The sequence below is a fragment of the Aotus nancymaae genome, unplaced genomic scaffold, assembly GCF_030222135.1.
Source record: "Aotus nancymaae isolate 86718 unplaced genomic scaffold, 86718_ANA_hifiasm-v0.15.2.pri h1tg000040l, whole genome shotgun sequence".
Taxonomy (NCBI): domain Eukaryota; kingdom Metazoa; phylum Chordata; class Mammalia; order Primates; family Aotidae; genus Aotus; species Aotus nancymaae.
Window position 1 is genome coordinate 17,685,979 of NW_026988454.1, and position 21,453 is coordinate 17,707,431.

General features: G+C 44.7%; 1 protein-coding gene across 1 annotated transcript in view; it reads right to left on the minus strand.

The window, feature by feature from the left end:
- Positions 1-21,453, minus strand: part of PPP1R14C (protein phosphatase 1 regulatory inhibitor subunit 14C) — a 104,768-nt gene that overhangs the window by 28,899 nt on the left and 54,416 nt on the right. Inside the window, exons 2-3 of the mRNA XM_064360575.1 lie at positions 7,378-7,461; positions 5,335-5,367 (exon numbers count right to left, since the gene is read on the minus strand). Coding sequence (XP_064216645.1) covers positions 5,335-5,367; positions 7,378-7,461 — 117 coding nt within the window. The remainder of the gene's footprint in view (positions 1-5,334; positions 5,368-7,377; positions 7,462-21,453) is intronic.

Here is a 21,453-nt window from a genome sequence, read left to right on the forward strand (position 1 = left end):
AAAAGTCAGTTTGAAAAGGGTATAAATTTTCATGCTGTGGTTATTCTGAAAATAGAAAGGCTATATACTGTATAATTCCAACTATATGGCATTTTGAAAAAGGTAAAACTATGGAGACAATAAAGAGATCAGTGATTGCCTGCGGGAAAGGGGAAGGGAGAGATGAATAGGCAAAGCACAGAGGATTATTAGGGCAGTGACACTACTCTGTATGATGCTATAATGGTGGATACATGTCATTATGAATTCAATCAAACCCGTAATCTACAGTACCAAGAGGATAATGATGTATTAATGTAGGTTCACCAGTTCTAACAAATGTACTTCTCTGTGGGGAGATGGTTACAATTGGAGATGCTGTGTACATGTGTGAGGTGGATGGGAGTGAGTATATTGGAAATCTGTACCTTCTAGTCAATTTCACTGTGAACCTAAAACTGCTCTAAAAAATGAAGTCTACTTAAAATTTTCTTTTAAAAGCTATGAAGAATTTACCAAATGTTTAAATTTTCTGAAAAAAGAATAAATGTGTTAATACATGAGATGTAATTAGATCAGCGCCTGGCATCTACTAAATGCCTAGTGATGTTTTTAGCTATTATCATTGCTATTGTTACTATTACTAAAATTATCATGTGGGCCAGGCTTAGTGGCTCATATCTGTAATCCTAGCACTTTGGGAGGCCCATGCAGGCAGATTGCTTGAGTTCAGGAGTTCGAGACTAGCCTGGGCAACATGGAGAAACTTCGTCTCTACAAAAAATACAAAAATTAGCTGGGTGTGGTGGTGTGCACCTGTTGTCTCAGCTACCTGGGGGCCTGAGGCAGGAGGATTGCTTGAACCCAGGAGGTTGAGGCTGCAGTGAGCTGTGATTGTGCCAATGCACTCCAGCCTGGGCAACAGAGTGAGACCCTTTCTCAAAAAATTAAAATAAAATAAAATTTTAAAATTATCATAGCAAATAATCCTTACCAACATGCAGAGATTCAGTTATTATTACCTCCATTTTATAGAGAAGAAAAGGGAGACTCAGACAGGTTAAGAACATTGCTTAAAGTCACACAGTTAGTGCTAGCGTTGGCATAAGACTTTTGACTCAAATTCCAATATTCTTTCCATCACTCATCCTACCTCTGCAATGAGGAGTTATAAAATAAAAGTATCTGAATCAGCAGAAACATCTTCCTTACATTTCTAACTTCCAAGTGGCGTAACTATTGTATGTAAAATAATTTTGATCAAAAACAGCACCTCTAGAGATGGCTACTTAGAACAGAACACCATTAATTGATGGGCATTTAGTTCAGATAGGGCAAAGTCCTATAAAGTACTGAACCTCTTGTTGAGTCAAGTAGCTTAGGAAGACTGGCAGATTGGAAAGAAAGCACAAGATCAGGTGTCAGAAACTCCGGTTGAATCCTGACTCTCTTGCTCACTGCTCTGACATTATGGGCAAGCTACCCAAACCCTCTCTACTTTAAGTGACGATTGTGAGGATTAAATAAAGTAACGCATGTTAGTGCACTGTGAACGACAGAGCTCTGGAAAAATATAAGCTATTAATTGTCATTACCACAATCCAGGTGCCAGTAAAATCTGTTTCTTATTAACATAAACTCAAAAAGCGTCCAGCCTTTTTGAAATGATCCGTTAGCAGATAAGTGAACCTGAATGAAATTCCTCAGCATTTTACATCGTTTCCATTCCTAGAAACATGAGTTAAAAAAAGAACACAGAGATGTTCACTTAGAGACTCCAGCTCCTTTTTCTGTTTGTGGAACTCTGAAGACTACTCAAATACTACATTCTTTCATCTCCTAAGCCTCCATGTAGAAACCAGATGAGAAATATTTTTGCTGGGGTGTGGGGTGGGGGCAAGACCCACCATTTTCATTGAACTGCATGGCTCTTAATTAGTGTAAATATTTGGTTCCCTAGACATTGCAGAAACTAGAGAGAGAACGGGCTCATTTCCATGAGAAAATGCAGTGCCTTTCACTGTTGGCTGCCAAGCTGGGCAAAAGAGAAATCTGCCAGTCCAAACTTTCTCACCCAAATAACCAAGCCATGAATTTCTTCACTTAGGTGGAAAACTGAGGAAAAAAGGAGTGATAAGATGAGTGAATGCATGTCAGCAGCTACCAATTGGGCTTCCTCTCTGCAGCAACCCCTTCCACCCCCATATTATGTGCCCATTCACCTGCATAATTCATCATTTTTCTTGACTACAATTCTGTTATTCATGTCTAACCCATCACACAATTTAAAATCGCTTTCTAATATCTAATTAACTCCTATACTAATTCCCCAACTACCAATAAATAAAGAAGCTCTAGTCCCCAAAGAGCTAAATAGTAAAGTCTCCTGCCTTCTCCTTTCTGCTTCCAGAAAGCCTAAAGTCAGACTGTCAACCCTCAGATAGGGAATTTGAGGGTCAAACTCTAAAAAACCCAAATCTCTCCAGAGAAAATGAACCAAACACTGACATTTTTGTGGAGCCCACCCCCTTCCATACGTAACAGATTAAGAAAAAAATCTGGCTTGCAACTTGGTCACTCCATAGTGAGACCCAGCAATAGCCAAGCAGTCCTGGGCGAGCGCGGTGGCTCATGCTTATAACGCCAGTACTTTGGGAGGCTGAGGCAGGTGGATCACTTAAGGCCAGACGTTTGAGACCAGCCTGGCCAACATGGCAAAACTTTGCCTCTACTAAAAATACAAAAATTAGCCAGGCATGGTGGCCCACGCCTGTAATCCCAGCTACTAGTGAGGCTGAGGCATGAGAATCTCTGCAGCTGGAAGGCAGAGTTTGTAGTGAGCCTAGATCACGCCACTGCACCCCAGCCTGGGGTGACAGAGCGAGACTCTGTTCAAAACCAACAACAACAACAACAAAAACAAGCTGTTCTTATACGCACAAATGCAAATCCACTTACTGTCTCCTCATATTCAAATGTGAGTCTGCTGCCAAAAATCAGCAAAGACATGAAAATGGGCAGAAAAAGGTAAGAGTCAGAGAAAACAGAATCAATGCAGAGAGTAGAATAATCTTAAACATAAAAACAACAAAAAACTTCTCCAGATTGTTATATAGGGGCTCCAGGAGAAAAGTCTTGGGGCAGGGGGATGGTAATGATGTGTTTGAGCAGTCAGGAGATGCATTACATGTTTGACAAAGACAGTGGAGAGTTCACCAAAAATAGTAATTGGTATTAGACAAAACTGAAAAGGGTTATGGCTGGGCATGGTGGCTCACGCCTATAATCCCAATACTTTGGGAGCGTGAGGCGGGTGGATTACTTGAGGCCAGCAGTTCAAGACCAGCCTGGCCAACATGGCCAAACCCGGTCTCTACTGAAAATACAAAACTTAGCTGGGCTTAGTAATCCCAGCTACTCAGGAAGCTGAGGCATGAGAATCACTTGAACCTGGGAGGCAGAGGTTGCAGTGAGCCAAGATTCTACCACTGCACTCCAGCCTGGGGGACAGAACAAGACTCTGTCTCAAAATAATAGTAATAGTAATAATAATAAAAATAAAGACAAGGATTATCAACTCCAAGAGAAACAAAGGGCTATACAAAAAGAAACCATGATCATATTTTACTGTTGGCTTAACAGTGAAAAACATTGGTTTAAATCATAATGTTATAAATCTTGACTACTAATTTAGCAAAATGCTGTTAAGTAATTTTGATGAGGGTATAGATGAAAACGAATTATGTGGAGAGTGAGAGAGTGATTATCTTTCTTCTAAAGTCAATAAATGAAAAAAAGTAGTAATTGCATATTTAAGAATAAAATAATAAATAGGCCAGGCACAGTGGCTCATGCCTGTAATTCCAGCACTTTGAGAGGCCGAAGCAGGAGGATAGCTTGAGGTCAGGAGTTCAAGACAAGTTTGGGAAACATAGTAAGACCCAGTCTCTATTAAAAAAAATAAAAATAAAAATAATTTAGCTGAGTGTGGTGGTACATGACTGTAGTCCTAGCTACTCAGGAGGTTGAGGTGGGAGAACTGCTTGAATACAGAAGTTTGAGGCTGCAGGGAGTTATGAGTGCACCACTGCATTCTAGCCTAGGTGATAGAATGAGACCCTGTCTCTAAAAAAAAAAAAAAAAAAAAAAGAGAGAGAGAAAAGAAAGAAATAAATAAAAGAACAAATAGTAGGGAAGGGAAACAGCCCTAAGTGCAAAAGTGTTGCTTATTAAAATATATAAATATAATACATAAATATAATATAAAACAGGGAAGGGGCCTGAAGGGTGGAGAAGGTCACTGTTACCTTTTTAAATAAGCCTTAGAATTTGGGAGGGGGGGTTCAGATGTATTAATATTTATTTGTATTACATTAATTTAAATATATATATAATTTTTTTTCTTAAGAGATGAGATCACGCTATGTTGCCCAGGCTGGTCTTGAACTGCTGGGGTCAAGTGATCCTCCCACTTTGGCCTGGAATTACAGGTGTGGGCCACCAAGCCTGGTCTAAAAGTATATATTTTGATGGCTAAAATTAAAATTAAAAATCTCTATGACTGCAAGATGTAATCAAAGCTGGAGGTTGGAATAATAAAACTCAAATAGGTAACTAGTCCCAAACCAAGTCATTGAAATCAGAAACTTGTAAAAGGATGCGTTCCTCCCCCTTTTAATTAGACCTCTTCAAAAATCAGAAGTCTTACCACCATTGCTTTGATGTTACAAATAGACTCTAAAACATCTGATGGGTCTTATAATTTCTCCAATTTATCACAGGAACAAAGTCCTTCTCTCACTAATATTTCGTTAACTAATTAAAACCTTAATTTCTACTCTCTGCTGTCAGTCATGAGAGTCTACATTAAATGCTTTAGTCTAATCACATTGATATCCATTTGTATGCAAATATTTAGACATAATACTTGATAAATATCTAAATAAAGCATAACATTTTTTCCCAATAAAGGTAATTCTTTGGAAAGACAGAACTGACTTTAAGCTTTTAAAAAATACATACCAATAAACTGATAGAATGTATAAACCAGTTATAAACCTAAAACTCTTACTAAAATGATTCCAAACCCTCTCACAATTTCCTTTGAAGTTTGGCTTTTATCTAATACAAGCAACACACTCTGCTCCATTAATTTTAAGTATCTCTGAACCAGACACATTTAGACTTAGAAATGATGAAGTTAGAACTATTCAAACATATGCACTCATGGATAATAATTGCTAATTGGTACACACTCAGTCAAACCCACTAATTATGGTTTGCTTTAAAAATAGACAAATTGATTTAACAAAACACCAGTTCAAACATAACATTTAGGAAAAGTAATTTGTTTACCTCTGTTGGTTTGTAGCAGTCTACAAGAGCTTCCTAGAATTAAACACACAGAAGGTCAGTTTTATTATTTGAAAATTCAATATTGTTTTTAAAGCAAAATTAAAAATCATTTTATATTCGTAGTATTATTTTATAACGGTAAATCAAGATTTCAAACTATCTAGAAACATACTTCATTTCAGCACCAGTTGGTCATCTGAAGATGTAAGAAAGACTACCTTAATAAATTCTTCAGCCTGCACATACATGTGCTACATGAAAAGTTTTTGAACAGGAAAAGATTTATTTTTTATGCTACCATAGCATTGAAAACAAAATATAATCCTTTATCATTTTTGTTGTTGTTGTCTGTTTGTTTGCTTGTTTGTTTTGAGACAGAGTCTTGCTCCATCGCCCAGGCTGGAGTTCAGTGGTGCAATCTCAGCTCATTGCAACCTCTGCCTCCCGGGTTCAAGCAATTCTCCTGCCTCAGCCTTCTGAGTAGCTGGGACTACAGGCACACACTACCATGATCAGCTAATTTTTGTATTTTTAGTAGAGATGGGTTTTCGCCATGTTAGCCAGGCTGGTCCCAAACTCCTGACCTCTGGTGATTCACCCACTTTGGCCTCCCAAAGTGCTGGGATTACAGGCGTGAGCTATCGCACCTGGCCTCTTGACCAGGTTTTGAATGCCTTGCTGGAGAAAAAAGCTTCTTTTAAAGAAGGACAGGGATGTGCAAGCATCCATCAGGTTGTAGACTTCAGTGAGATGCGAACTAACTTAGTAGCTCAAATCCAGGATGGCCTTCCACAGGAACCAAATCCCCCTCTCCAGTTTTCCTCTAATTAATTGGGTTTAACCTGGCAGGATCCAGATGGTTTCAAACCCACTCCTCTGGTCAATGACTTTGTACCTCCTCTGTATGCACATGCACATGCACACATCTTTCCTTTGGCTGCCAACTTGGTGGATATTAAAGTTGGGCCAGCCTGTGCAAGATGGTGGCACCCACACTGCACTCAGGAAGCAAGGGGTTTAAGTGCATTGCAGTCATAAACAGCTTGGGTCCTCACCTGGGAACTGGGGTTGGGGGCTGATGATAGCTTAAAAAGCTCCTTTCAAGTTCTCGATTTTAAGAAAACTTTGTTATGTCATTACATTTTCCACAGAACGGATACCTGCGTTATCTTTTTAAAATTTTATAACTAAGATGCCATTGCCTCCCAGCTAAATCTACCAAGAAGAAATAATTGTCATAACTGAGACTGTTTACCACTCAAGGGACACTAGTAATGCCTAATACATTAAGCACATTAATACATTAAAATGTGCCCTTTGATTGCCATAGTGACCATTTGCCATTTGTGGTCACCAACAGCCATTAACAGTAATTATCAGTGGACATTAAGAACAATGGCAAGTCAAAGTTAATTGGTTTTAGAAACACCCAAATGCAGATTTTAAAATGATAGATTTGACCTCCTGTGGGAAGGGAAATGAGTATTGCACTTTATTGCTCTCCACTAAGGAAATATCAGACATCTCAATATCCATCGCTGTACTGGAATGCTATGAGGTGAGCACTGTCTACGAGAAGATAGTCTACTAAATAGAAGTATGTCCTAAGCAACCATATTTAGAAATTAATTTCATGAATGATACAGTCCACAACTGTGAGACCAGAGCCCTGGGCTTGGATATTCCAGTGCTATCTCAGTCTCTCTTCTCACACAACTGTGGGGCATCACTTCCCTTCCCTGGCAAGGGGATCTTTGGAAGCAGAATCAGCTGTTTCTCCCAAGAAAATGAGGCTGGAGAAAGTGATGCCCATAAGGCGCTTTGAGAACTGACTATAGTCAAGAGCTGTTTTATCATCAGAGAGGCAGTTTAAGAGGCTGAACACTTAGCTGCCCATTGCTTTCCTCTCTGCAGACAGCCATGGTCCAAGTCCTGGTGCGAACACTGCCACAGGGCAGAATCAGTTCATGCCAAGCTCTGGAGACCCAAGCAGACTCACAAGTATCCATGATCAGAAGGTTCTCAATTTTGAAAACTGCTTACCTGTAACTTTGAAGCTCTCTCTTCGTCACTGTCTGCATCAAGAAGATCATCAATATCAATTTCTACCTCTGGCATTTCTTCTTCCTGGGGGGCAGCAGGAGGATATAAAGGCATTTAATTTAGTTAGAAACCTAACTGTACCCCACCAATTAGGTTAAACTGAATAAACAACTAGATCATCAATCAAGAGGGGCTGATGGATAAGCAGGGAGAAAAGAGGCTGGGGGAGAGGAGGAAAGAGAGGAAGGGGAAACAGATGAAGGGGTAAAGAGGGGGAGAGGGGACAAGACAGGAAAAGGGAAGAAGGAATGGGGACAGAGGGAGAAGAGGAATGAAGGAAGGAAGGAAAAGAAGAGGGGAAGGAAGGACAAGAGGGAGGAGGGGGAACAAAGGAGAATTAAGAGTCACAAAGCGGTAAAAGTCATATTGCAAAAAATGAGAATTTTCTCCTTTCTAGCAGAAAGCTGCATCTGTAAACATATAATGGGAGATTGGCAGATGACAGAAGAGCTGGGAGATTCCAGTTTCCTATCTAACAGCTACCCTTTGCTGGGTGATTACCCCAATCTCTATTTGGAGGTCTACATCTTCCTTCACAGCTCTGGGTCTATGGAAAACCTGATTTCACCATGGGATTTGGGGCATCAGCATTGCCTTAGCCCCAGTTACTGATTTAATAGACGACACGTGGTCCAACTAAGAACTAAGGGAGCTCTGGGAAAAGGCGCTCTTTCAACAAGAATGTCCCCTTCACACCCTCTGAACCGAGGAAGTGTGTGGCACCGGAAATTGCCAGTGGCCATCATACAACCCTGAAGAGAGGCTGAGTTTAGGATGAGGCTGACTCCACGGTGGGCAGAGCTGAAGAGAATAAGAAAACAGGGTTCTAGATAAAATCGCCACATCCCTGCATCAAACCACCTCTGAAGCCTGCTTGTCGGTGAGTGAGTCAACTCCTTTCATTGTTGCAGTCCATGTGGGTCTAGTTTAATATTCCTGCCACCAAAGACATCCAGTTCAGAAAACAGAGAAGAAGGGCCAGCTGGATTTGGTGAAAGGCCTCACTAATTTGGAATCTGATCTTCAAAGGAGACCTTGGCTATTTCTCGTCTCTTCTGTTACCTAAGTCTTCTCTATACCTCTCAGAATAGCATTTTAAAATGTCAAAATAAAATTGTATTTAAGAGAGTCCTGCAATTTTGCAGTTCATCAGGAGTCACTGCAGCCCAACTCCTTCCAGCCACAGGGATGGCTGAGGAGCATCTGCAGGAAAGAGCTAGAGAGAGGTGTGTGTGGGGACCCCGGGGACACCTGGGAATTCCCTGGGCATGGCCTCTCTGAGTCTTGGCTCCAAGAGCTGTTTGTCTTGGCTTCCCAGGCTGACTTTCTGAATGTTTCCTTCCTACTAAAGTGCATTTATTCATTAATAGTTCTCAACCTTCTGTCTGTGCATGTGTGTGTGTGTGACAACACAAAAATGAGGACCCTAGTATACTGAGGAAGTCAAGAAATATGATGCACTATCCTTGCTGACATCAGCTCCAAGGGCAGGCCCTCAACAGGCAAGAAAGTTCCAGAAACAACCTCCCTAGTGACTTATTCCTGTTTCTGTGGAGAATTTCTATTTAGATCCTTTGCTTGGCTCTTAAGGGGAAAATTCACTTCAAAAGCAGTATTCGTCAACATCTCATCTGTGCAGTTCTGCCTAATAAAAGAAAGATTTTGTACTCCTTGACATAATCTTCATAACTGTACTTAACAATCATGTAGCTATTAATAGAAGCTGATGATGTAGAAACAGGAAGTTGAAATGCTTTGATGATAATAAAGCTGAAGGATGACCTTTCAGTGGCTAGGAGCATCGCTGTGCAAACACCACAGACTGAACGTACACAAACCTAGATGGCCTGGCCTACCATACACCTAGGCTGTGTGGCACAGCCTGTTGCTCCTGGGCTGGAAACCTGGACAGCATGTTACTATACTGAATAATGTAGGCAACGGTTACACAGTGGGAAGTATTTGTGCATCTAAACATGGAAACAGTACCGTAAAAATAGGACATTATAATCTTATGAGATGATTGTCATATATGCAGTCCATGGTTGATTGAAATACTGTTAAATGGTACATGACTACACTCGCAAGCTATACCAATGTGGCTCCTTAAATCTTAGCAAAAGGAGATTAATGTCTATTTTTTTTTAAGATGGAGTCTCACTCTGTTGCCAGGCTGGAGTGCAGTGGCACAGTCTCGGCTCACTGCAACCTCCAACTCCCTGGTTCAAGCAATTCTCCTGCCTCAGCCTCCCAAGTAGCTGGGATTACAGGCACACACCACTATGCCCCGCTAATTTTTGTATTTTTAGTAGAGATGGGGTTTCACTATGGTGGTCAGGATGGTCTGGATCTTTGGATCTCATGATCCACCCACCTCGGCCTCCCAAAGTGCTGGGATTACAGGCATGAGCCACCGCGCCCAGCCGGTGTCTGCTATTTTTAAAGGAAATGAAAGAACAATTAGTAAAAGCCCTCCTCAGAACAGCGCAGCAATGGTTTCCCCGCAAACATTATTCAGATCGTTTTGATGCCAGCCAAGTTTGGTCAAACAGGCTTTGACTTGCATAGCCATATAGAGCCTCACCCTACACAGTGGGCATCTTCAATTAGGCATCTTCTCCTTAGGACTATGCACGCTGTCTGTTAGGCATTGCACTGACCCATTTTCCCCAACCCTTGAGATCTGGGCTGTCCAATATGGTAAGCACATGTGGTAAGCGCATTTGAATACATTAAAATGAAAGACAATTCAGAATTCAGTTCCTCAGTCGCAATGGCCACATCTCAAGTGCTCAGTAGCTACATGCGGCAAGCGGCTGCTGCGCTGGACAGCACGGATGGAGAACGCCTGCACGGTGGCAGAAGCTCTATAGCACAGCGCTGCCCTGGAGTACACTCACACTCTGGCTGAGGAAGTTGGGAAGCAAAGCCCCTTCCCCTCTCAAAGGGGCTTGGCAGGAATAAAGAAAAAAATGCCAGGCACCTCAAGGTCACTCCCACTACCCAAGGGCATGTGGTGACAAACCCTGAGCTTGGTCTTACAAGCCAGAAAGCTGATGCCAACAAAGCCCAGATCTCAAGGGTTGGGGAAAACCTCAAGTGATTGAGTAATCACAACAGTCATTAGGCATCGGCGCTTTTTACCAACCTATGCGCTTCTCAGAAAGCCCACCCTGATTTATCAGAGGCATAGGAGGAGAGAGGCATCCTGCTCCCAGCTCAGCATGCACCCCGGGTGTTCTGAATGCCAGTGAGGCTGAAACAAAACCCAGGTGAGAAGAACACAGAGATCCAGAGGCTCTCGAGGGAAAGTCCTAGGAAACAAAGACAGCACCTAGTACCAAGCAGAGATTCCTGTAGATTGGTAATTAATATTCTTAATGAGAAGTATGGAAATATTCTAAATTCAATTGAAGTTCTATTTAACTTCCTCTTCTGTATGCTGGTTTTGGAGCAGTATCACTGAAAAACCTTAGTGATAGATCAAATCACTTGCGAAGGAGTGAACACACCCATGGCCCACCACGATGTCCCAGAGCTTAGTTGTGTTTGGGCATTTTCCCACATTAAAGATGTGTCCCTAAACAGTGGCTCTGGTGACAAAAAGTGAAACAACTATCTTCAGAGCTGCTGGGGAAAGTTACCAGCTACACCCTACCCCACATTAGTGAGAGGCCCTCTTGGGAGCCATAGCACGAGGCCCTGGATCACCTCTAGGCATCTTTCTGGTCGTACATTTGTTGAGAAGCCACAGTCCACGGTGTGCAGGGCACTGTGTGTCAGCCACAGTGAGGCCCTGGCCCTGGCGGATGGGCCATCTAAACACAGCTCTGACAAACACAATGGCAAGCACTGGCCCCAACACCACAGACAAACCCGAGTGCTTTAGTCATTAAGGGAGAGAGAAAACTCTGCTGTAGGCAGGCGGGGAGGTTTCACATAGGAGGGAGGAGGTGAGCTGGCCTTGTGCAGTGACAGGATTTGGACGGGTTTAGAGGGAAGGGAGAGCACTCCCAAGGAGCAAAATGGTAGCAGGAAGCAAAAAGACAAGACGAGTTCTAAATATGGGTGTAGAAAGGTCTTTGGCCTGGAAGCCAGTCAGCCCTGGGCTGCAAATATGAATGTCGATGAGGGCCAGAAAGGTGACAGAAATGGGGCAGGCTGCGGGCTATACAGTAGAGTGAAGAGTGCAGCAAACTGGAGAAAACACAGCCCATGGAAAAGCAGCAGGGAACACTCCATTCCCAACTCCTGTCACCTTTTAGAAATATGCGCTCAGTGCTGCTGGATTTTCTGGGTTTTCAGGAATAACTAAAAACAGAGTTTTTAATGTAAAACATTCCAACTTTTAAAGCTGTCTGGCAACTTCTTAAAATGTTGTGTAGGATAAACAAAACCCACTGGCCCATGGACTGGGGTTTCCCCTGTCCTGCAGAGACTGTCACCACTGAGGGCTCCATGGCTCCAGAACAAGAGAGGGGAAGGACAGAAGGAAGAGCTGGCCTGCTGCAGAGCCCGGGCTAACAGGGAGGAGGCAGGAGGCTGTGGGAAGGCCACGCCTCAGGTGCGAAGCCACAGGCCTTGAAGGCAATCCTGGCGAGAATAAAAAGGAGATTTTAAAACAGTGATAATAGGGAGGAATAAACAGACGGAGTTTGGGAACTGGATGAGGAATGAGGGAGGAAGAAAAGGTAAAGAGAAGATCCGGGTTCTGAGCCTGAGAGGTTTTAGAGAAAGACAGCAATGACGGGAGCACACCGGGGCCCTGAAGACAGCTCACAAACCAGGACGCAATGCAGGCTTTGGCCATCACCAGCCCCCTGCCCCAACTTGCAAGCAGAAGCGGGATCCCCACACTGCCACACTCAGGTAAGCGCCGCAGAACCTGCCGCTGGGCTTGCCATGGATGGAAGTTCAGAATGGCTTCAGGCACCAGGATGCAGAAATGCAAGCAAAGCAGAGTCCGAAACACAGCTGGCCTGCAGTGACAACATGCACACACACACACACACATACACACATACACAGATATATACACACACATGAATACACACACTCCACACCACTCACACACTCACACGCACACAAACATACAAATTAACACACAGGTATACACACACATAAAGATACACACCTCCCACACCACTCATACAGTCACACACACACACACACAAATATATACACACACATGAATACACACACTCCACACCACTCATACACTCACACGCACACATACAAATTAACACACAGGTATACACACACATAAAGATACACACCTCCCACACCACTCATACAGTCACACACACACACACACACAAATATATACACACACATGAATACACACACTCCACACCACTCATACACTCACATACACACACACTTACCCAAATATGTACACACATGCACACATGAATATACACACTCACACACTCCACACATTCATACACTTACATACACACACACATGAATACACATACTCCACACCACTCATACACTCACATATACACACATACCCAAATATGTACACACACACGAATACACACACTCACATACTCCACACATTCATACACTTACATACACACACACACGAATACACATACTCCACACCACTCATACACTCACATATACACACATACACAAATATATACACACATGCACACATGAATACACACACTCCACACCACTTATACACTCACATGCACACACACACATGCACAAATAATCAAATAAATTATACAGATATGTACACACATAAATCACACACCCCCACACACCACTCACTCACATGCAAACACATCCATATACAAACACAAATGTACACATACATAAATACACACACACCACTCATACACCCACACACAGACACACTTTGGGTTTGTCTGTGGCTTTGGGGCCATTGCATGCCATTGTGTTTGTCAGAGCTGGGTTTAGCCAGCCCATCTCCCAGGGCCAGGGACTCACTGTGGCTGACACACAGCGCCTTGCACACTGTGGACTGTGGCTTCTCAATGACTGTGGCTAATGGTTCTTATCTGCCTCCATCTCAAAATACGGATGGTGAAGTCACATGGGATTAAACTCCCGTGCAAACTGTGGCAGCTGACAGAGAAACATGGGGTGGCAGGGGTAGGGAGTGGCAAATGCCAGCTTCTTATGGGCTGTTCAAACACTCATCTGATAAATAGCCAGTTTCTTATAGCTCACCTTTCTACAAGCCTATAAGAGAAAACTGGCATAGGAAGAATATAAAAGGAACTGAATCCTTGGGATTATGTGAGCTCTCTATGAAAATATTTACATCTCATGTTTTCATTTTAATGACAATCCAAAATAATTCCTGTAAGAAGCGCAGTCTAAGAATAGTCTGGACAGCCGCGCTATAACCACGCTGTGCTGGGCTGCTCCATGTTTACACGTTGGCATCAGGCAGAGTTATGTTGACTGTTGTGGCTAATGAGAAAAAAGCCACAGGGTAGATTTAATATATAAATGACTCATTTACACCAAGTGAAGTCACACGCTATCACTCAAAGGACACTGAGCTACAGCAATCTGCACCTCATTCCTGTGACAAAAGGAGTGAACTCAGCCACCACAGCGAATGGATGTTGTGCATTTGAGTTTCATCAGCTGGGTACTATGTTTAATTTGCAATTTTGATGTGATTTTTATAACCATAGCATAAGGAATTTATATCCAGTTTTAAGTGGTACGTATTTAAATAATATAACATTAAATATCTAAATCAGCCCTGGAATCTGCAAAAAAAAAAAAAAAAAAAAAGTTTCCACTTAACAAGGGGCCCAACCTACCCTATGACCTATCACTATACAATGTCAGAACCCTGGGGATAAAAGGAGGATCCTGGAAGCTTCCAGAAGAAAACCAGGCCACACAAGGAAGACAGAGGATTAATGTCAGGGGGTTTCCCTATAGCAACAGAGCATGGAAGCCAACAGCAAGGATTCCAGAAGCCCAAGAGGCAAGCATTTCCTCAAGGCCTGCATCCTCCCTGCTGTGGTTTGGATGTGGTTTGATGCCTCCGAAACTGAGGGTGAAATTTGGTCCCCAGTGCAACAGTATTGAGCGAGAGGTGGTGGGAACTTTCAGAGGTGATTAGGTCATGGAGGCACACCCTCATGCATGCATTAACACCGTTCTCTAGAGACTGGGTTGGTTCTCATGAGGCTAGTTGTTTAAAAGTGGGTATGTCCCCTTTGCCCCATCTCGTTTTTCTTGAACTCCTGACCTCAGGTGATCCACCCACCTCGGTCTCCCAAAGTGCTAGGATTACAGGCGTGAGCCACTGCGCCCGGCCGAGCCCCATCTCGTTTTTCAAGGCTCACCTGCCCTTCCGGTTTTCTGCCACACTATGACACGGCATGAAGGCTCTCACCAGAAACCAACCAGATGTGACCCTTCAACCTTGAACTCCCCAGGCCTTGAGGTTGGAAATTGTTTCCTCTTGGGACTCTGTAATCCTTGCTCTTGGCTTCCGTTGGGAAGCCTGCTGACATTGATTATCTTCCTCCAGAACTAAAAGAAATAAATTTCTTTTAGTCTGTAGCCTTCTATCACAGCAACAGAAAAGGAACCTAAGACATTCCCAGACTGTCTATCAAGGATAGAGAAAAAACATAGACATTTTAAGACACATTGGATCCTACATCTTCATATATTTGCCTCCCATTTTGGGAAGGAGTGCTCCAGCAAAATAGAGAAATAAAGTTTGATTTTCTTATACCCTCTACAATTGTGGCTCATGAAGGCCAGAGGGCATGTCCCAAAATCGAGATTGAGGAAGGTACATGGGACACCAGAGTGAAGAACAAAGCAGATGGAGGCTTGACAAGCTGGGGAGCATGCAAGGCGTGGAGAGGAGCCTGTGATGCCAACTGAGGGCCCAGCCCCACTGGGCACCCATCTGCACAGGTGGCTGGCCATTTAGAGTGGCTGGGGTAGGATGGCCTCACCTTGGGCCTTTAACAGAAGTAGCATGGGTAAACAAGCATATGCCTTTCCAGTGGGATCCCATAGTACCAGTATTTCCCTAATACACACTTGTTTTAGAAGTTAAACAAATGGCCAACGCTCGCTTAGAGCCAGAGAGCAAAGTCCTCACAAAGCCCCCTTTAAAAACATCAAAATAGCCTGACTGAACCTGACTCCATGGTGAAGTGAAGGAATATTTTGCATAATATTTAAAGGAATCACCGTTCTTGTCGCCCAGGAGAGCAGGTCCTGACCTACCTATATCCTATGAAGGTTCACTTCTGGGCCACTGACTCAGATGCTAACGACAGCTGCAGAAAGGAGAGCTCCCAGCAGGGGCCATCCCCGCGTCCCACATAGAAAGCCTCCCTTTCCTCCTGCTCATGAAGACACACCCAACACGAGTGAGCAGGAGTGGCATTATCTCACAAATCAACACTGTGAAACAAATACCAGCTCTCAGACGTGAAGATTCACATCCTGGGTTAGGTCAGATTGTTCTAGAACTAGGCACATCTATATCAGGATCTCAGAACACCAGGCAAACCCATGCAGCCCTGATGTACTGAGCACTTACTACCTGTCAGGTGCTGTCTTAGATGTCAGGGATAAGGAATGAACAACTGGCAAAAACATTTGCTCTCGTGGGATTAAACCCTATTAGGGGAAGACAGATAATAAATAAGTACAATCAGTGTGGCAAACGGTGACAGATACTTTGGAGAAAAATTAGGCAGGGGAGAGAGATAGGGAGTAGGGGGCCTGGAATTTTAAATCAGGCAGTGACGGGGTAAGGCTCAGTGAGACATATGTCTGATTGAAGACAGCATTAAGGGAAAACATTTAATGTCAGGCTGTGTCTGAGAAGCTGCCAGGAGCCCGGGGTCACTCCAGCAGAGTTGGGGCCATGGTGGGGGAAGGGACAGAGCATGTGGAGACTCAGAGGCCCCTGTAAAGCCTCTGACTTGTACTGTGAGCAAGAGAAAAGCCATTGGTGGGTTTGGACAGAGGGACAATGGGTTATAATTTACCTGTTAGAAAGGAGGGCATATGTGAAAAGACCACTTAAGAGGCCACAGAAATAAGCTGATAAGAGATAACATTCGCTTCAACTAGAGGGTAGCATAATATATATTCTTTTTCGTTCTTGAGATGGAGTCTCGTTCTGTTACCCAGACTGGAGTATAGTGGCACGATCTTGGCTCACTGCAACCTCCACCTCCCAGGTTCAGGGGATTCTCCTGCTTCAGTCTCCCAAGTAGCTGAGATTACATGCTTCTGCCACCATGCCTGGCTAATTTTTATATTTTTAGTAGAAATGGGGTTTCACCATATTGACCAGGCTGGTCTCGAACTCCTGACCTCAAGTGATCCACCCGCCTCAGCCTCCCAAGTATCATATATATTTTGTTCTTACAAATGAGCTCTCATCTGGGTCACCGCTGATCCAAACCTCAAAGAGCAAACTGGTGTCTCAAGAGCTCCACCAGGTACTGCAGTTGGCTGAGCCATTTGGCACTTTGCGAGATGGCAAGTCCCAAGCTCACACCTATTAAACAGCAGCAGCAGACCAGTGTGACAGGGGTGTGAGCCACTGACGATGCAGACCAGGTGGTGAGAGAAGTGCCCAAGGACTCTTGATCCCAGAAGTTCAGTGAGGATGCTAGACGCTGACTATGCCCAGGCTGAACTGCCTCGGGGCGGTGGCAAAGCAGCAAGGAAAAAGAGGCTGAGGAGGTCTTTTCTAGGTCCTGAACCCACCTACCAGGCAGGAGTCTCTTTCCCACACACCAGGGAGGTTGCGCCTCCTCTGTGGGGCTACGCCAGTATCATTGGCACTCAGGGCAGGCCTCGTTCATCCCCCAGATCTCTCCCCTACATTTAGAAATTCATTTTAGAAAATGATTATCTCTGGAGATATTATCAAAGTGCTCCAGACACAACTTGAAAAAAAAAAAAAAGGACTCTGAGTTGGGGCAGAATGGTGTTCTAAGCCCAGCCTTGGTCTCAAAGGGCTCAAGAGGCCACTTCCTTCTGCGATGAGAGGACCCTAGGGAGTCTGGTGAGCAGAGCACAGCATGGGAAGAAAGTGACTGAAGCTTCCGACATCCCTGTATGACCCAGGCAGCCCTGCTTCTCAGCACGGAGGAGGTCTCTTGGGTAGCGACCAAATGGTGGTGTGCCCAGAGCATGGGGTTTGAAGAGATGCAGGCCCAGGTTTCAATTTCATCTCTGCCTCTGACAACCCATGAGAGCTGGGGCAGGGCAACGCATCCCCTAAGACTTAGTTCCCACACCTGTGAAATGGAGACCACTGTCTAATTCTTGGGGCTGGATAAAAATCTGGCACAAAGTTTACATATGTAAACTCAACCAATGGCAACAGGACCTCAGTGGATGCTAAGTCGACTGGGCATATCCGATTCCTCTTCAAATAAATACATACATGTTCCATGTAAATGTCTCTTCCAGGGAATCTTGTACTCCTGATGCCTGAAAATCGTAGTGAAGACTTATCACATTACCAGCTCATTCAAAACCATAGGATTCAAAGAGAAAAAAAGAAAATGTCAGCAAAAAAAAGGCAGATGCAGAGCTTCCTGGAGACAGTCACACAGTGATCTGCACATGAACACTGACCACGCACAGCTGGTTGTTGACAATGCCCAAGTGACGAGAAAGTCGGCAGGTTGTTCCTCATGAGGCAGGTGAAAAGAAGTCACGGCTGAGACAGTTCATAAAGATGGCAAGGACCACCTTCTAAGCCGTGCCATAAATGAGGACACTGAGAACACCTTGAAGGCACTGGACACAGTGGCCAGATGGCCACCACCCTTATGGCTCCTGTGTGACTGACAGCAGCATCAGCATCAGCATCTCCCCTCAGGACCCTCCCTTCCCCATGCAGCACCTGCATGAAGATCCTGGGAGGGAGAGGAACACCACCGGAAGCTACAGGCTGGTCCTGGGCCACGGGCAATGGATAAGGACACTGGGAAAGAATAAAGGAAGGACTGGCACCACCCAAGGTCAGAGAAGCAGTAGCAGTCCAGCCTATTTCTAAGAAGTCACACCTGTCTATGTCTTGCTTCCTGTTAATTTAGTGATGGAGCCTGAGCTGTCTTCTGATAGAAGATGGTCCACATCCACATTTACAGTGGAAATGCTTAGAGCCAAGCAAAATTCTCTTAGACTGGAAACACTTAAGTCACCTGAGGATGAAATAAAAGCAGTGGGCAGAAGCCTGTTACAGCCAATTCCTGGAGAGAAGCCGGTTCCCCTGCACTATCAACTGCTCATGAATGAGACATTCGGGGTTGCTGCAGTGTTAGATTTCCTACCACAGAACACAAAATCCAGACCGATCCACCTCCTGTCTTGGGAAGGCTCCTAGATCAGCAGTGGTCAAATACGTCCAGTACTGGCAGATGCACAGAAGTCTGAGAAGATGATATGGAAACGCCGCTTGGAAGACACTGAGACATCATCGCAAGGCCTCCCGCTGGTGAGCAGACACGTGGCGCTTCGAGTCTGAAAGGCGATTGCTGATATGGGCTATCAAACATGAAAAGACACGAAGGACCCTTAAATGCAGATCCCTAAGTGAACAAAGCCAAACTGGAAAGGTGCCATCCTGCATTATTCCAACTACAGGACATTCTGGAAAAGGCTAAAATACGGAGATAGTACAACCATCAGGGATTGCCAGGGGCTGACGGGGAGGGAGAGATGACCAGGGCAGAGCATGGGGCATTTTTCAGACCAAAAAAACCTGTATGATCTTGTAAGGGTGCATATATGTCATCATACATTTGTCAAAACCCAATTAGAGAAAAATGACACACAACCCCAGAACTCACAGAATGCACAACACAGAGTGAGCCTGAATGGAAATGATGGGCTTTAGTTAACAATAATGTATCAAGATTGTCTCAGCAATTGTAACCGAGACACCACACTAATGCTTGATGTTAAGAAAAAAAGAAACTGGAATGGAGGAATGAGAAAGAAAGGGGTAGATGAGAAGTCTCTGTGCTTTCGGCTCAATTTTTCTGTAAATCTAAAATGCTTCAAAAAAAATAAGTTATTAAATTAAAACAAAACAAAACAAAAGAGCAAGACTAATGAGCTCGTGGCGGCTGAACCTGGAAGGTGAGGGCCAGAGCTCCCCGTGACTGGCTCTGCTGGCTCTTCTTGCGGCTGAGGGCTGGGCAAACGGTCCAGGTGTGAGTCACACAATGACGTTCCACCAACTGAGCCACACCCAGGTCTTCGGCTTCAGCCCTGAGACCAGGGCAGGCACCATGGGGAACCTCCCAGAGAGGACCCTGCAGGGCTGTCCCAGTGGCAAAGGAGCAGCAAAGTCAGCCAGAGTCTCTTCTGCCCAGTGGGGACTCCAACTCCCGGTTGAGAGGAGCCAGGGTTGCTGCTGACAGGACACGGGCCTGCACTAAACCTAAGAACAGCAAGGGTGCAAATGCGAGAGGGAGAAGCAAAGCCAGGTAGCAGCACAGCCTGAGGCAAGGAGGCGTGGGCTTGATCTGGGGAAAGTCAGCTGGAGCCAGGCAGTGCCTCTTCTGTGGATCCAGTCTGTGTGGCAGAGTCAGGGCACAGGGGAGGGACACAGAGACTAACAGAGTCAAGGCTGGCCAGCCTTGTGGGGTGGGGGCACCCACCAGGGATGTTCTGCATGAGGATCAGAAACTTGCTAGAACATTCCTTGCACTACCTCCTTCACAGTGCACAGGAGAAGGGGAGAGAGGAGCTCACGCTTGATACAAGGGCCACACCAGGGTCAGAGGGCAGGCTGCCTGGGCACATGGGCCCAGCTGTCTTTGGTCTTAGGGAACAAGGCCAGTCCAAAATAAAAAGTCATTTAACCAGAGCTGCCTTGTGAAATGGGCAGACCAAAGGGCAGGCTTCTTTGTAAATTATTACCATAATCGTTTACGTGTAATGAGTGTTTATGTAGGCCACGTGATGGTTCATGGAATACTTCAGTCCCAACCCCTCCTCTCCCTGTCCCCACCATCCAATCCATCACCATAACTATCAGTTCTATAGCTTAAATGTCTCCTGAGCCTGCGCTTTGTACCACCTCCACTGCCCCCCTAGTGAAAGCTAAGTCATCTTTTGCATAAGCTATAGCAGGAGCCTCTTAACGGGTTTCCATAACCCACCCTCATTACTCCTCCATCCCAATTTCCACTTTGTGGCCAGAGTAGCAACTTTAAGAACACAGATCTGTCATTCGCCAGCTTAGAACCCACAAGTGGCTTCCTACCAGTCTTAGAACCAACATTCTTACCACCACCTGGAAAGCTTCGCCTGCTGAGCTTCCAGCCTCCTCTCCATTCAACGCCTCACCCCGACTCTCTGAGCTCTAGCTCTGCTGGTCTCCTCCGATCCCTCAGGACACTCCCCTGTCAGACCTCCATGGGGCCTTTGCACATACTGGGTGCATGCATAGGACACTCTTCTCATTATCTTACATCGGCCATCACTTCCTAAAGCAAAACGTCTTCGCCAGACTTGTGAAGAGGTCAACCTCCCAGCCCTGGAAACTCACAATGCCCTGCACCTCTCTTTTGCTGTACTTTCCATACACCTAAATGTACATTGATCAGTCTCCCTCCCTAAACTGGAGGAACAAGAGCAGTGCCTGGTAGAGTGCCTGACACAGCCCCGATAATCATTTTGTAAATAAAATAACAATTCCCTGAGGTGGGTATTGTCATCAACTCTATTTACAGAGGCAACGTCTGAGTATCCTGCCCAATGGAGCTGATAGCTTCCTTGGTTCCAAACCTGGACCATCTGACCTCACAATGTATGGCCCCTAAAACTTGTGCTATGTGCCTTTCAGGATGCAGCATGACTGGGGAAATGATTTCCCCCTTTTGACTTCAGTGACTTTTGGAGCAGCAAGGGACGACAGCAGAGCCCTTTCAGCCATGCAGCTCCAGACACCCAGCTCATTAAAGAGGCCCTGGTATCCATAGCACACAGCCAGCTGGAGCCCAG